At 42.1% G+C, this 14,758-nt stretch overlaps 1 protein-coding gene across 1 annotated transcript in view; it reads left to right on the top strand.

The window, feature by feature from the left end:
• Window positions 1-14,483, top strand: part of ABCC9 (ATP binding cassette subfamily C member 9) — a 343,621-nt gene extending 329,138 nt beyond the window's left edge. The window contains 2 exon segments of the mRNA XM_033952235.1: window positions 1,376-1,438; window positions 13,919-14,483. Of these exon segments, the coding sequence (XP_033808126.1) occupies window positions 1,376-1,438; window positions 13,919-14,056 (201 nt within the window). The 3' untranslated portion in view covers window positions 14,057-14,483.
• Window positions 14,484-14,758: the final 275 nt, after the last annotated feature.

The following is a 14,758-nucleotide window of genomic DNA, read 5'->3' as shown; positions in this document are numbered from 1 at the left end:
ACAAAATTGGATTTAAATGGGATTGCCATGTTATTGGGTTTTTTTTAAAAAAAAGAATATGAGGGGCATCTAAGTCCAACGTTGGATGTTTCCCCGAAGACCTCCAAAAGTTGGGGGTGGGGAAACATCCATTTTTTGAAACCACTAGACGTCCAAATTTTAGGGGGAAAATAACCTATTTGGACTTCTTGATCCTTAGGACGTCTAACTTTTTGGCTATTTTTGAATACAAAAATGTTCATGTTCAAAACATCCAAATCAAGGCATTTTGGACATGGGAGGGGCAAGCATCATAATAGACTGACCACGCAGACATCCCAACAGAGCAGTGAGGTACGCTTAAGTGAACTTCACATAAAGGGTGCCAGAAAAACATTTCACCAGAGCCCCTTATAGGTTATAGTGAACCCCTCCAAACATCCCCAAGACCCACTATACCCACCTGTCTATCACCCCAGTAGCCCTTATGGCTGCAGGTGGCACCTATATGGCAGTAGAGTAGGGTTCTGGGTTTTTTTGGGTGAGCTCACACTTTTCTACCATAAATGTAGTGGTTAGAATGGTTTATGGGACTTTCTGTTTCTCTCTATGGCTCACTAGCCCACCCACTAGGCTACTTAAGGCATCCGTGTGTAGGTCTACTAGGCTTTTCTGTACCAGGAGCTGCTGTTCTATAGATATACTTTTGTATTCTGATCTTTGTGGGGTGTGAGGGGGTCAGTGAGTACTGGGAAAGTGTGTGTGGGTCTTTACATGATCTCTGCAGTGGTTATCTGATCACTTTGGGTACCTTTTTAATACGTACTCCCATTTAAAATAGGTCTAAATCAAAAAGTATAAGTTCTGTCCAGGATATTTGTCAAAACATTCAATTATTCCTGTAGGACAGGGGTGTCCAACCTGCGGCCCCGTGAAGTATTTTGTGCGGCCCCGGTCGAGGGCGATGCAGTGTTTTCCTCTGCTGCCCCCGGGTGTTTACCGTCATGCCGACTCCCTCCTCTGTCTTGCTGCAGCGTTTGTGCGGCCCCAGAAACATTTTTTTCAGCCAATGCGGCCCAGGGAAGCCTAAAGGTTGGACACCCCTGCTGTAGGATGTCTTAAGTCCAAGTCGGTCTAGAGCCCACCCAAACGCCACCTATAACACTACTCCTAACATGCCCCTTTGAGTTCTGGATGTACAACGTTTTAGAAGTCCTGCTGGATGTCCAGAAAGTTGGTTTTGAAAATTGGCACGTGTATTGGCAATTAGGATGTCCAAGTGCCAACTTAGGTGGGTTTGGGGACTTTTGAATGTTTTGATTATGAGCCTCTATGCCTTTATTTTATTATGTAAACAGGATGCTGCTTTTTATTAATCATTATTTCTTTATTTTAGGAAAACATTTTGCAAAAAGTGGTAATGACTGCCTTTTCAGACCGCACTGTTGTAACAATAGCTGTAAGTATTCTAACCTTGGAAAATGTCATGTACAATTTAAATGAAAAAAATAACAAATAATAAAGAAAAAAAAAACTACAGCAGAATTTGCTGAAAAATGACAGGAATCAAAAGAAAAAGGCAACTAAGATAGATGGGAAAGTACCTTAGAGAATGACGCAGGGACATATTTTCCCCATCCCCACAGGATCTCTCTATCCCCGTCCCCACGAGCTCTGTCCCTGTCCCATTCCTGCAAGCTCTGTCCTCATCTGCACAAGCCTCAAGCACTTTAAAATCATAAGTGTTCAAGGCTTCTGCAGTTAAGGCAGAACTTTCGGGGAAGGGACAAGACAAATTTGACATCATGTCATTCTCGAGTGTGGAGATCGTTTTAGAATGCAGTATAGTCTCGATTGTTCGGCCTTCACTAATACAACTATTAGCATATCCAAGAGACCTTCAAATGAAACATAGAAACATAGAAGATGACGGCAGATAAGGGCCATAGCCCATCAGGTCTGCCCACTCTACTGACCCACCTCCAAGTCTACTATCCTAGGGATCCCACTCCTGGTGACAGGTTCCCTTGGCTTAACCCTCTAAGGCGGGGGTCGGCAACCCGCGGCTCCAGAGCCGCATGCGGCTCTTTTCCACCTTTGCCGCGGCTCCGGTAGTGTGTCACGCAGGCATGCAGCTTACAAGTCTGGCATCGCGGCGGGAAATAGCCATGCTGAGCAGTGAGCTCAGCACGTACACAGATGAAAGCCTTGCTTGCTGATTGGTCCGGCAGCCCCGCCCCGCCGTGCCGCCGGACCAATCAGCAAGCAAGGCTTTCATCTGTGTACGTGCTGAGCTCACTGCTCAGCATGGCTATTTCCCACCACGACGCCAGACTTTTAAGCTGCATGCCTGCATCACCAGAATTTAGGTAGGCTGTTTTCATCCCTGTGGGAGTCTCTCTCATGCGCTATGGCTCTAAGTCAGGGGTGCCCAACTCAGTAGCAGCGATCGACACAAGCTTCTGACGTCGGGGCCTACCCTCTGCGAGTCCCGCTTGTTTCAACTTCTTTTTCCACAAAGGCAAGACTCGTAGAGGGAAGGCCTCGATGTCGGCAGCTTGTCTTGATCACCGCTGCTGACGAGTTGCTGAAGAGAGCCGCGGAGCAGGGGGGTGTTGCCAGGTGCAGGTAGAAGAGAGAGGGCCAGATGCAGGACTCGTGGGTGAGGGAGGAGAAGAGAGAGAGAAACAGAGAGGGGAGGGAAACAAAAGGAAATATTTCATACTGGGCTGGGCCGGAGTGGAGGGAGGGTGGAAAGATTCTAGCTACAGGGTGCAGTAACAAAGGAAAAGGGGGGGAAAGCTGAAAATGGAGATAGTGACACAAAGAAGAGAAAGGGTAAGCAGGACCTACTGAATAAGGATAGAGATACAGAGGGGACATGAAGAGGAGGTGAAATAGAGACATAGAAGTAATGCTGAAAAAAGTGGGGGGGGGGGATAAAGACATTGAAAGGGCAAATGGTGAACATGGGGTAAAGACAAGGACAGAGACAAATGAAGATTCTGAAAAAGTGGTGAGATAGTGATAAAGTGAGATGGACACAAAGAAGGGTGATGCTGGAAAATAGGTGGAATGGTAATTCTGACAAACACAGAAGGGAAATGCTGGATCATGGAGAGATGGGGCTCAGGCTGGATGGAATGAGGAGAAATGCCTTGTTGGCCCGGAACTTCCTCTCCTACGTCAGAATTGACGTCAGGGAGCGGAATGCTGGTCAGCGTGACGCTTCTGCAGGGAAAGCTTGGGACGGCGGTGGCTTGGGGGCTATTCCCCGATGGCAGTGGCAGCAAACCGAGTGGCTTGGGGGAGGGCACGGAGAAAGAAAGAAAGGGGGCAGACAGAGACAGAAAGAAGGGGGAACAGGGAGACAGAAAGAAAAAGTTGGGGGAGAGAATGAGGTCTGGAGGAGAGGAAACATACAGGAGGCTGAAAGAAAGGAAGAAAGATTGGATGCACAGTCAGAAGAAGAAAGTGCAACCAGAGACTCATGAAATCACCAAACAACAAAGGTAGGAAAAATGATTTTATTTTCAATTTAGTGATCCTGTATATAGCATTAAGATAAGAAACAATATATGCAGTGTTAGATTTGTTTTATAATGGTTTTGCGGCTCCAAGTTTTTTTTTCTTTTCGAAAATGGGTCCAAGTGGCTCTTTATGTCTTAAAGGTTGCAGACCCCTGCTCTAAGGACATCCCATTTGCTCTTAAATTCTTGCACGCTGTTTGCCTCGATCACCTGCACCGGGAGCTCGTTCCAAGGATCAACCACTCTCTCGGTGAAGAAATATTTCCTGGTGTCGCCATGATGTCAATGCATCGCCGTTAAGAAGCATGGTTCTCTTTCTGTTTTCCAGTGTAGCACATAGTGAAATGTGTCACATCCAAGATCCAGCTTTTATTGCAAAACAGCACTTTTGTGACTCAGGACCCTGCTTTTACTGCCTTTGTTTATGCATTGCTTCAGGGGTTACTATTTTTTCCCATATTATCAGACTTTTCACTTATCCAACAACGAATCAGTCCCCTTTGCATCAGATAATCGAGACTGTGCTATACTGTAGTTACGTAACATCTATACATGAGAATATTGCTATATGTAGAATTGGGGTGAATATGCTTCTGATACCAGTGCTGAATAACTAGGTATAAAAAAAAAAAGCCCACGGCACCCAGCATTTTCTGTAGTGCTGACCACATGCTGAATATTGCCCTCGCAATTTATAAACACCTAAACATAGAAGCCATAATTATAAAACAACACAAGATTCATGTTGTCTCAGTTTGGACAATGTTATATAGAAGTTAGAACTCCTAAAATGTGTGGGTGGCAATATTCAGTGATGAGAAATTTGCTGAACGTTAACCATATTTTTTATCTGGTTGAACTGACTGGAAATATGAACATGCCCACTAACAATATGGTCCTAAAGTTAGCCCAATAAGTTGCTTGATTAAGAGGTGTTGTTACTAAGTGGACGTAAATAGCACATTTTACCACAGCTTAATTTAGCAAGGGACTCGCTAATTGTGACAACTTTAGCCCCTACAATACAGAATTCATTACCATCATATTTAAGGGCGGAGCAAAATCTAGATAAATTTAAGGGCAACCTTAAAAGCTTCTTATTTAAAGATGCTTATGATTGCTAATCAATCTCTGGCTTCTTTCTTGCCACATTCTGTTTTTACTTATATTCAACATCAATATGATTTTTCCTATTTTCCTTTTATTTTTAATCTTAATTGTACTCTCTCCTTTTAAAATTGTATTTCTCCCCACTTTCCTGTTGTTTTCATGTAAGCAAAGTTGTGTTTTAAGTCCGTTGATCATTCCCCATTTTAGTTTTTATTGTCAAATTCTTAGGGCTCCTTTTACTAAGAAAGGCTAGCGGTTTTAGCGCACACGCTGGACGCTAACGCCTCCATTGAGCTGGTGTTAGTTTTCGGCCTGTAGCGCGGGGTTAGCACGTGCAGCAATGTAGCACGCGCTAAAAACATGAATGTATAGAAATTCCATTTGTTTTATTTGTATGTTACTGCAAAACTTAATAAAAATATTTGAACACACAAAAACACTAGCGCACCTTAGTAAAAGGAGCCCTTAGTATTTATGATTAGCGTTTTATCAAATTTTAATAACACTTGAATAAAATAAAACTAATATCAGAACTTCTCCCTAATTCCATATGGTGTACCATAAGCTAGGTGCCTAATTTTAGGCACCCAGATGGAAGGTTAAGTGCCAAAATGGGGGTAAAAAGTAAGAGCCTAACTATACTTAGGGCCAAATTCTAGTAACGACGCTGTGGCGTTAGGTGCCCTACCACCACCTAACCTAATTACTTTAATTGGTGTTAATGAGCATGATATTTGACCGTATCATTTAAAACCAATTATCAATAAAGATTTAAGTTATAATAAAACCAATTAAAAAGTAATTATTAAAAAAATAAATAAAAATAGGTACCTCCAAAAAAGGATGATGCAATCAATCTGCAGAGTCGCCTAATGGTGCCTAAGGTCAAAGTAGGCATGGTTTATGGTGGAAATGACCTTAGGCGCTGCTAGGTGCCTCTATAGATGTGATTCTTGTCAAACACAGGCGCTGGTAATATAGACCTGCAAAACCCTGGCTACATTACCGGTGCCTATGTTAAACATTTAAGCTATAATTTTCTTAATGGCGCCTACACGTAACTGGCATGTGGCCAGTGCCATTTTTTGGAGACATCAACTAATGTAGTAAAATTAGCCCCTTTGAGCTGGATTCTACAAATGGCACTGGTATCAGTGGCCACTGATAAAATGGCTGCCGATTGTGTGTCAGTCATGCAACGGCGCCATTTGCAGAATTGTGGCTACTTCATATACAGGCGCCGGAAACATAGACCAGGGGTTTCAGGGCCTGCATTTTCGGCACCTGTGATTGGCGTGAATCGCATCTATGGAAGCACCTAAGGACACCTAAAGTTGTTTCTAGCATTAGCCATACCTACTTTGACTTTAGGCATCCTAAGGTGCAATCTAGGTGCCTACATTTTTGTTTTTAAATGATTTTAAATCGTTTTAAATGGCTTTGCCACTTAAGTTAGGTGTAGTTTGACACGCAGCTCCCGATTGGTGAGGCCCGACTTTAGTACAGGAAGAGGCGGTCGGAGCATACAGCGAGTGATTTCCTTTAGTCGCCGGCACTCCGGCTGCCCTCTCCTGCCTCCCCTTCACGGTCAAAAAATACCGCGAATGACCGGGACTGTGAACCGCGGACCACGAATTTGCGGGGAAGCACTGTATATCTAGAGAAGTGCAAAAAGAAAAACATGAGAATCAATCATATTTCTAATTCCACTGTGCAAAACTGTTATGGCAGCAACGACAAACTTAAACTGCAAGTTCAGGAAAAACGATGTGCAGCAAAAGCTATGTTTTTGCCTGTACACGTGAGGGCTGAACTAACTCTGGATTTTCAGTGCCACAGCTCTCGGCATTGACTATCCGGGTATGTCCACCAACCTGGAAGTAAACCAGCTATTGGATAATATTCAGAGTGGTGCTCGGTTAACTCACCACCTAAACCCCCTCCTTTACAAAGCTGCGCTAGCGTTTTTAGTGCTGGCCGCTGCAGTAACAGCTCCGATGCTTATAGAATTCCCATGAGCATCCGAGCTGTTACCGCCTTGGCCAGCACTAAAATCACTAGCGCAGATTTGTAAAGGAGGGGGAAAAATTAACATAAGAACATAAGAATTGCCACTGTTGGGTTAGGTCAGGGGTGTCCAATGTCGGTCCTCGAGGGCCGCAGTCCAGTCGAATTTTCAGGATTTCCCCAATGAATATACATGAGGTCTATTTGCATGCACTGACTTTCAATTGTATGCTAATAGATCTCATGCATATTCATTGGGGAAATCCTGAAAACCCGACTGGATTGCGGCCCTCGAGGACCGACATTGGACACCCCTGGGTTAGGTATTGCTGTCCTAATTTTATGCAGTTACTTAGCCATTGAAAATCCCCTGACAAGCCCCTGCACAAGCGATTTAAATGGCCAGAAGCCTCTCATGGCCATTTATATTGCTTTGAAATATTCACCTCTTTCAGCTGCAGTGAGTAACTCCAGCCCACAAGATAATTAAGCTCATAATTCTAATATACATTATAATAGACTTTGTTGCTGCAAATTTCTCTTACTTGCTAAATTAAATTTGGCTCGATAGTCAAAGCGATTTAACCAGCCAGAAATGTCTCCTGGCCAGTTAAAATAGGTTTTTGGGGGTTATCCACTGATATTTGTTGGTACTTAATCAGTTAGGCCTGGATTCTCAAAGCGGCAACAGAATTGGCCGGCGCCTGAAAAAAACGGTGCCATTCGCACGTCACTCAGTGTTGGCCAATTAAGTTAATAGCAGTCAAAGATAGGCCTGCTATTTACGTGGCCCAATATGGCCGCTAAACTTAGCCAGCACTTGAATATTCACAGCTAAATCACATGACAAAGGTGGCTCGTGTTAGCTGTTAATTATGAATATTCAGTGAAGACAGCTATTAATGGTTAGCCAGCCAAACACTATTTAACTGTCCAGGAACCATTCCTGGCCAATTGAATAGCGCTGAATATCGGGCAGACACATATTTGTACTTCCTCTGAAAAAGGTGTAAATTTGTGCATGTACCCTAGGCATGTACCTGAAACTCTGCCTCTGCTCCAGGGAATGCATAAATGCAGGTGCACTCTTGTTATGTTTGTTTGCAGTTGCCCAGTTTTATAAAAAACCCTTCTCTCTCTCAATCTCTCTACAGCCTCAGCACCCTGCAGTTATGGGTTCAAATCCTACACTGCTCCTTGTGTCCCTGGCCAAGTCACTTAATCTCCCATTGCTCCAGGTTCATTAGACAGAGTGTGAGCCCACCAGGACAGATAGGGGAAAAATACTGAAGTACCTGAATGTAAACCACTTAGGCTATATATATATATGAATAGGTTTGACATATGAAATCCCTTTACAAAATGACCCTCATAATGTTTACTTTTATGCGATATATGTGTCTATTTTTAAAAAAAATGTATGTATATGCCTATTTTTGGGGAAATTACATAAGCACCTACCTTGGAGCAGACTTTCCCTGGTAAAATTGTCAGAGGCTGATGGCACTACTGGTAATCAATTGATTGAAACATAACGTTTTCTCTGGCTTAGATTTATAAAGGCACTTAGGCTTATATGTGTTTTTGTGCCTTATTAGTATATACACCCTGTGATCAAATTATCCTGTATCTGGCTAAAAATATGTACATATTTTTCAAATTCAAGTATCTGCATAGTTGTATACTCCAAAAATACCTCCTCATTCAATGGGTAAAAATTCACACACAGTTGTATTGTATATGTACCTGTACCTATACATTGGGGAGGCAACGGATAAAGCACTATTTTGGCCAAAGATATGGCTTTAAAAATGACCCCCTTTTTGCCTATGAGAAAACGTACTTCATAATTTTAGTTTATCATTAATTTTCTTTGAATTCTTGTTAAATTTTGGTTTTCATTTCCTCATTCTAAAAAAATGCTCCCTCCTCTAATCTCATGGTTCATCGTAGCTCCATTTCAGAACACTGGCTTTATTTTGGTTCTTTCCCTGTAAGTTATCTCACACTTTCTCTCTCTTTCTTTTCCTTGTATTTGTACTATTTTTCTTTTCTTCTTTCCAGCATCGAGTGTCTTCCATCTTGGATGCAGACCATGTCTTAGTCTTTGCTGGGGGTATTTTAGTGGAAAGTGATTCTCCTGACCAGTTACTCTCCCATGAAGATGGCCTTTTCACCATTTTGGTGAAGAGTCACAAGTAGCCTGCTACAGTGCACTCACAAGGCTTCCACTGTCCGGTTGGTAGATCAGCTGCATAGTTCTCATTAAAATTTAGTTTTTTCCCAGACTTAGGCTTCTTTTTGCATAGGGTTACCATATGACTCCACCAAAAGGAAGATAGATTGAAACATCCGGGTTTTACTTCTATTGAAAGCAATGGAAGTAAGGAGGAGAAATTGAAACATCTGGATTTTAGTTCCATTGAAAGCAGTGGAAGTAAAACCTGGATGTCTCAATCCGTCCTCCATTTTCTGAGCCATATGGTAGCCCTATTTTTACAAAGATGCACTGAATGTGAAGAAGCCCATTCTGTTCCCATAGGCTTCGCATTAAGTCACTAATCAGTAGCATAGCTTTGTAAAAGGAGCCCTTAGAGCTTATTGTGCAGTTTGGTCATTTTGTATTTTCTAAAAAGTGTTTTTGTTGTGCTTACAATGTTATCACATGCTCTCTGAAACTTCTTAATTTTTATCTCACACCAAAAAATTTTAAATGGTAAACCTTATACTTTGTATTGTATTAAAACTAACAGGATGCTTATTCTGACGTGGTTGATGTCACCAACATGCTATCACAGAGACGTTCCCCAGCTTTCTATTTTTTAAAAGCTTTTGGACGTGGAGTGCTGCACTTCTAATTCAAATAAGAAGTGTCCCCTATACCCCTGATCCCAATTAAAAGCCCACCATCACAAAAAACCAGCCCCCTGACACACAAATTTGCCTCCTTGTGATGGACCCTACCCTCTGCCATCAAAATCTTGCCCCCCATGATCTATCTTCTCCCTACTACCCATCTCCTACCCAAGACCCCTCAGGCCAATCTCAGGGACTCATTATCTGCCTGTGCTGTTCAAGTCTCCTGAAGCCTCACCCCAATTCCACTCAGTCAGGGTATCCTGTCCTTTCCCTTTTCTCCTGCTTCTGAATTCTCCACTGCAGCCCCTAAGTTAAGAGGGCAGCGTAATTTTTCTAAATGCCATTGTCCTTCCTGCAAGCTGCCTGTGGCTGACCCAGAAGCCTTCTCTCTGATGCCAGAGAAAAAGCTTCTGGGTCAACCGCGGCCGAGGCTTTATGAAGACACGTGTGGCTGAGAGGAGGGAGCCAGCCACCCGTGGGAGGAAGGGAGGCATCAATTTGGGACACAGCACAGAGGGAGGATTTGTTTTAGGATTAGGCCTATATATTAGGCCTATATATATATATATATATATATATATATATACACATACATATATATATATATATATATATATATAGGCCTAATCCTAAAATTGTTCTCAACAATTTCAACACTTTCACACTAAACCAATACTTGTTCATTTAACAGTGTTTGTATACTATTCAGATATTCAAGCTCTTTGCTTATAGTCTCTTGAACCTTTAACTCTCAGTTCAAATTCGGCATTCCCCCCCCCAAAAAAAAACACATTTTGTACCTCTGTCAGTTTTGATTGCCAACAGTGTACTGGTAGGCTTCTCCCAAATTTCTTAGCTTAGTCACTAGGTAGGCGCTGTGGAAACTCTTATGGGTAGGTGGGTGCTCTTCCTGGATGGTAGTCCTGCCCTTGTGAAAACTGCCTAGTGGTTATCCCTCTGCTCTGAGGGCCCTGGCCAAACCAAGATCACTCCACCTCAGGGAGCCTTCTCCCTTGTTGGACCGCTAATGTTGATTGGACCCCAGCAGCTTGGAGCCTCTGTCGGGCTACTAGTGCCGATCCACACTATGGTAGCCTTCTCTTTCTTTGAGAGAAGCCTCTGGGATCCCAATTACAAGCCCTCAACAGGGCTTGGCAACCACCAGTAACAGCCCTCTAGAGGGCTGCCTCTGCTCTTCTCAGCCCTCAGGCATCGATAGTGCCTCCACAGGCCCTTTCCTTCTGCCCCGAGCTGCTCCCAAGGTCTGCTAGTCTTTGCCCTGAGCTCCCTACTCCCTAGAGCTGCTGATCCATTTCTTCAAGAGTATTCCTAGTGGTATACCTCTGCTGGATATAGCATATCAACTCTAAAAAGTGCTCTGTGTCAGCCTGTGACAGAGTTTCCCATCTAGGGAACTACATCCTAATTGAGCATAATGTAAGCTCATGGATCCTAGACTCTTCAGAACCAATTTCCAACTCCCTTGGTTTGCCTCCCCACTATTTTCTCATGGGGGAGTGGATTTTCCACTTCCCCTCTTATGATTCAGCTCTGTTCAGTTCATATCTCTATATTCATTTGAGCCCACAAGCTTTATTCCCACTCACGAAATAATCTCTTAAAATGCATACCATTTCACCCCATCCCCCATGGCCAACTTCACTTAGAATCGATTCTGACACAGAGATAGCAAAAAAGTGTCTGAGATAGAGAGGTCAAAAAGAATTAGAGTACTAGAAGGCTGGGACCTCTTATTGTCTATCAAGGAATCATTTCTTCATGATGGTTGATTGTGTCTCAAAATCCTCTTGATTAGAACAAAGCCTGCATAACCTCAAGATCTAACATTGTCAAACTTTCTTTTAGTGGTTTAGTATGAGACAAAAATGTCTATATGTACCTGTTGGTTCCTAAAAATATCATTCTACAAAACCAGAATGTCCAGAAAAGGGATCTGTTTATGATCGAGGCTTATTTTGAACTTCAAGTTTTTATCTCTTCCATCGAGCCATAGATTAAGGGCTCCTTTTACAAAGGTGCGCTAGCGGTTTTAGCGCACGTGCTAGCCGAAAATCTACCACCTGCTATAAAGGAGGTGGTAGCGGCTAGCCCGTGCGGCAATTTAGCGCACGCTATTCCGCGCATTAAGGCCCTAGCGCGGCTTTGTAAAAGGAGCCCTAAATGAGTCCAATGCATCAATCCCATAGAATCAAATCCTTTATTGTAACATATGTTAGAGTAAGTTTGCCCGAAGACCTATTGGGAATGTTTGATAGTTTGGCCACAGCATGTGACCCTTGGTGCAGTCTGGTTTGGGCAAAACATGGCCACGTTGGGTGTTTGCTTTGGACCTTTGGACTCCTGGCGCTATTGTTTGTTACCCGTGCTGGATTTATAGCATCAGTCTCTTTTTTTATTGTGAAAATCCAAAAATGAGCCCAAAATTTCTTAACCGATTAGCAACTCTCCAAAAATATAGATAGGAGGGTATTCAATAAACGATGCCAAACTTAGGTGCTGGAAAAAAATTCATTGCTTAGTACTATTCTATAAAGGGCACATGCTTTAATATACTGTAGAATAGCATTTAGCGCGAATCCCATGAATAGCCTTTGGGGCACCGGACTTACGCTTGCTGAAATCTGGTGTAAATGCCAACACCCAAGTTAGATATGGTTAGTCAGTATTTTTATTTTTTATTTATCAAATTTTTGAAATACAATTCACAAATATCCACTTGTTACAGAAATGTGGAAGAAAAAAAACATATAAATTGAAACTACAAATTTACTAGTAAGAAAAAATATATATAATATCCATTATTAGACCACCAAAAATAAGTGGGAGTGACCATTTAAGATAAGGAGATCCAAAAGGGGAAATTTATCACAACAAATAAGGTCTTAGCACTATCTCCAGCAGCAGACCAACCCCCCTCCCCAGCTGTTTGTAGCGCAGGCTGGCGTGCTGAATGCTCCGCGCTGCTTCTGACGCACATAGGAACTCTACGAGCGTCGGGAGCAGTGCAGAGCATTCAATGCGCTGGCCTGCAATATAAACCGCTATCGCGGTTTTGTAAAAGGAGAGGATAAATATCCAATAAGATACATTAGTTAGGCAGTATTCTGTAATTCCGCATGTAACATTTTGAAGCGCCTGCAACATTCCCATGGTCTTGCCCTTTTTGACATATGCACCATGGGAATTGGGTACACAAATTGTACACAAATTGTAATGAGTGGCAATTGACATCGACAATTGGTTGTTAGTACCCAATTATTGATGGTTCAGAGCTCATTATCCAATTAATTTGCACACACATCTCAGAAGTGCACCCAAAGTTGAGGGCATAACTTTGGGCACCATATATACAGTAGAATCTAGAGGTTAATCTGTAAACTCTGAGGCCCCAATGCTCAAAAGCTTTCTGGCATGGAAAGCTGCCCTGCCGATGCACAAAAGGATTCTCCATGGCTGTTATCGATCATTGTAGCAGTCACTGTGAATCCTATGCTAATGTATTACAGGGAGCTCATTAGTATTCTAATGAGCACTCCATGTAATGCACAGCAGAGAAACACATTGTTTCCTGCGTAGGGTCTGAGCTGTCGTAACCTTACATTCCTGTCAGTGCTTGAGCACTGATTGGCTCAGGCACTGACAGGAAAGCAAGGCTGTGATAGGAGACCCTGCCATTAAAGGCCCCAATGCTAACAAAAAAAGAACCTTTCATCCCTCCCTCCCTCTCCCCCCGATTCCCTTCCCCCCGTTCATGCCTCCGCCATTCCCCTCTGATAATGACTGAGCCAGCAGGGAGAGCCCCAAACAGCAGGTGTCTTTGGAGAGTCTTGCGGCTGACAGAAGGGAGGAGCTGTGTCTAGCAATTGCTCTTCTGAGCAAGTGACAGGCACAGTTCCCCCCACCCCTTTTACCGATGATTCTCCACACAAATAGCATGCATATAATTTGCATGCTATTGTGCTGAGAATCGCCAGTAAAAAAAAAAAAAAATCGCTCCCACCATACTGTGGTATTGGAGCTTTTTGCATCTAAGTCTGAGGCACTTGTTAGTCACAATCATCGATTGTCAAAGGACAAAATTTTTCTTTGAAAATTGAGCCTGGATAAATATGCACATCTTCACCCATTATTTGTGCAAGTAGTTTTCCCATGAAAATTATATGCCTACTTTTGGAAATACAAAAGTATGCATCCAGATGTACTTTCCTCCAATCCTGATCCAAGGAATTTTTTCTTTATATGGAAGTACAATTTGGCTCTCATATAAGAGTTGGATATTTCTCAGACAAATGTATTCTCCACATTTATTTTAATATACGAGAATTTCTTATTAAATTGTTCAATACAACCTGAAAGTAGAGGCAACAATTTTCAAAGAATGTTTATTGATTTTTTTTTGTTTCTATTCTCAGCATCGGGTTCACACCATTGTTACTGCAGACGTGGTCATTGTAATGAGACGAGGGAACATTTTAGAATACGACACCCCAGAGAATCTACTGATGCAAGAAGATGGCATCTTTGCTTCTTTTGTTCGGGCTGATATGTGAAGAATTATTAAATGATGCAATATATTTGTACTATTTTCCCAAGCAAGTTTTACACACACACACATATATTATTCTTTAAAACCTATGAAGCCATTCAATCAGCTTCATATTTTCTCATTGCACCTATTATTTAGTTAAACAATGCTTGTAATACTAAATCAATGAAAAAAATTCACTAAATGAACTAGAGGTCCATACATCTGTACATGTATACTTTGCCAAAACAACATATACCATCTGTTTCTCACATTGTAAGAAACTTCTTTTGACATTTGTATGTTTATAAAGGGAGATGAGAATCGTTTAGTTGTTTATCACTTCAGAAAAGGACTTCCTGGCAAAGAAAGGACACAAGGATCTTTGTAGAGAAAAAGTGGGCCATGATTTTTCTGTTCCTACATACAAGATGCAGATTAATAAACTTACAAAGCTATTAATGACTAGAGTTTTGTCTTTTTATCATTTATAAGTGGATGATTACATTACATTACATTACATTACATTAATGGCTTCTATTCCGCCCGTACCTTGCAGTTCTGGGCGGATTACAAAAGAAACAGCTGGACATTTCCAGGAGAATTACAAGAAGATTGGAGAATTACAATTTAGTGAATAGGATACAGAAAAGATGACTGGGCTATTCCAGTAGATTTACAATTTGGGGAGCTGTACAATTAGGAGTGCAATTCCCGTAAATGTACA

This window comes from Geotrypetes seraphini, chromosome 7, assembly GCF_902459505.1.
Source record: "Geotrypetes seraphini chromosome 7, aGeoSer1.1, whole genome shotgun sequence".
NCBI classification, from domain to species: Eukaryota; Metazoa; Chordata; class Amphibia; order Gymnophiona; family Dermophiidae; genus Geotrypetes; species Geotrypetes seraphini.
This window is presented reverse-complemented; position numbering and strand designations above follow the sequence as displayed.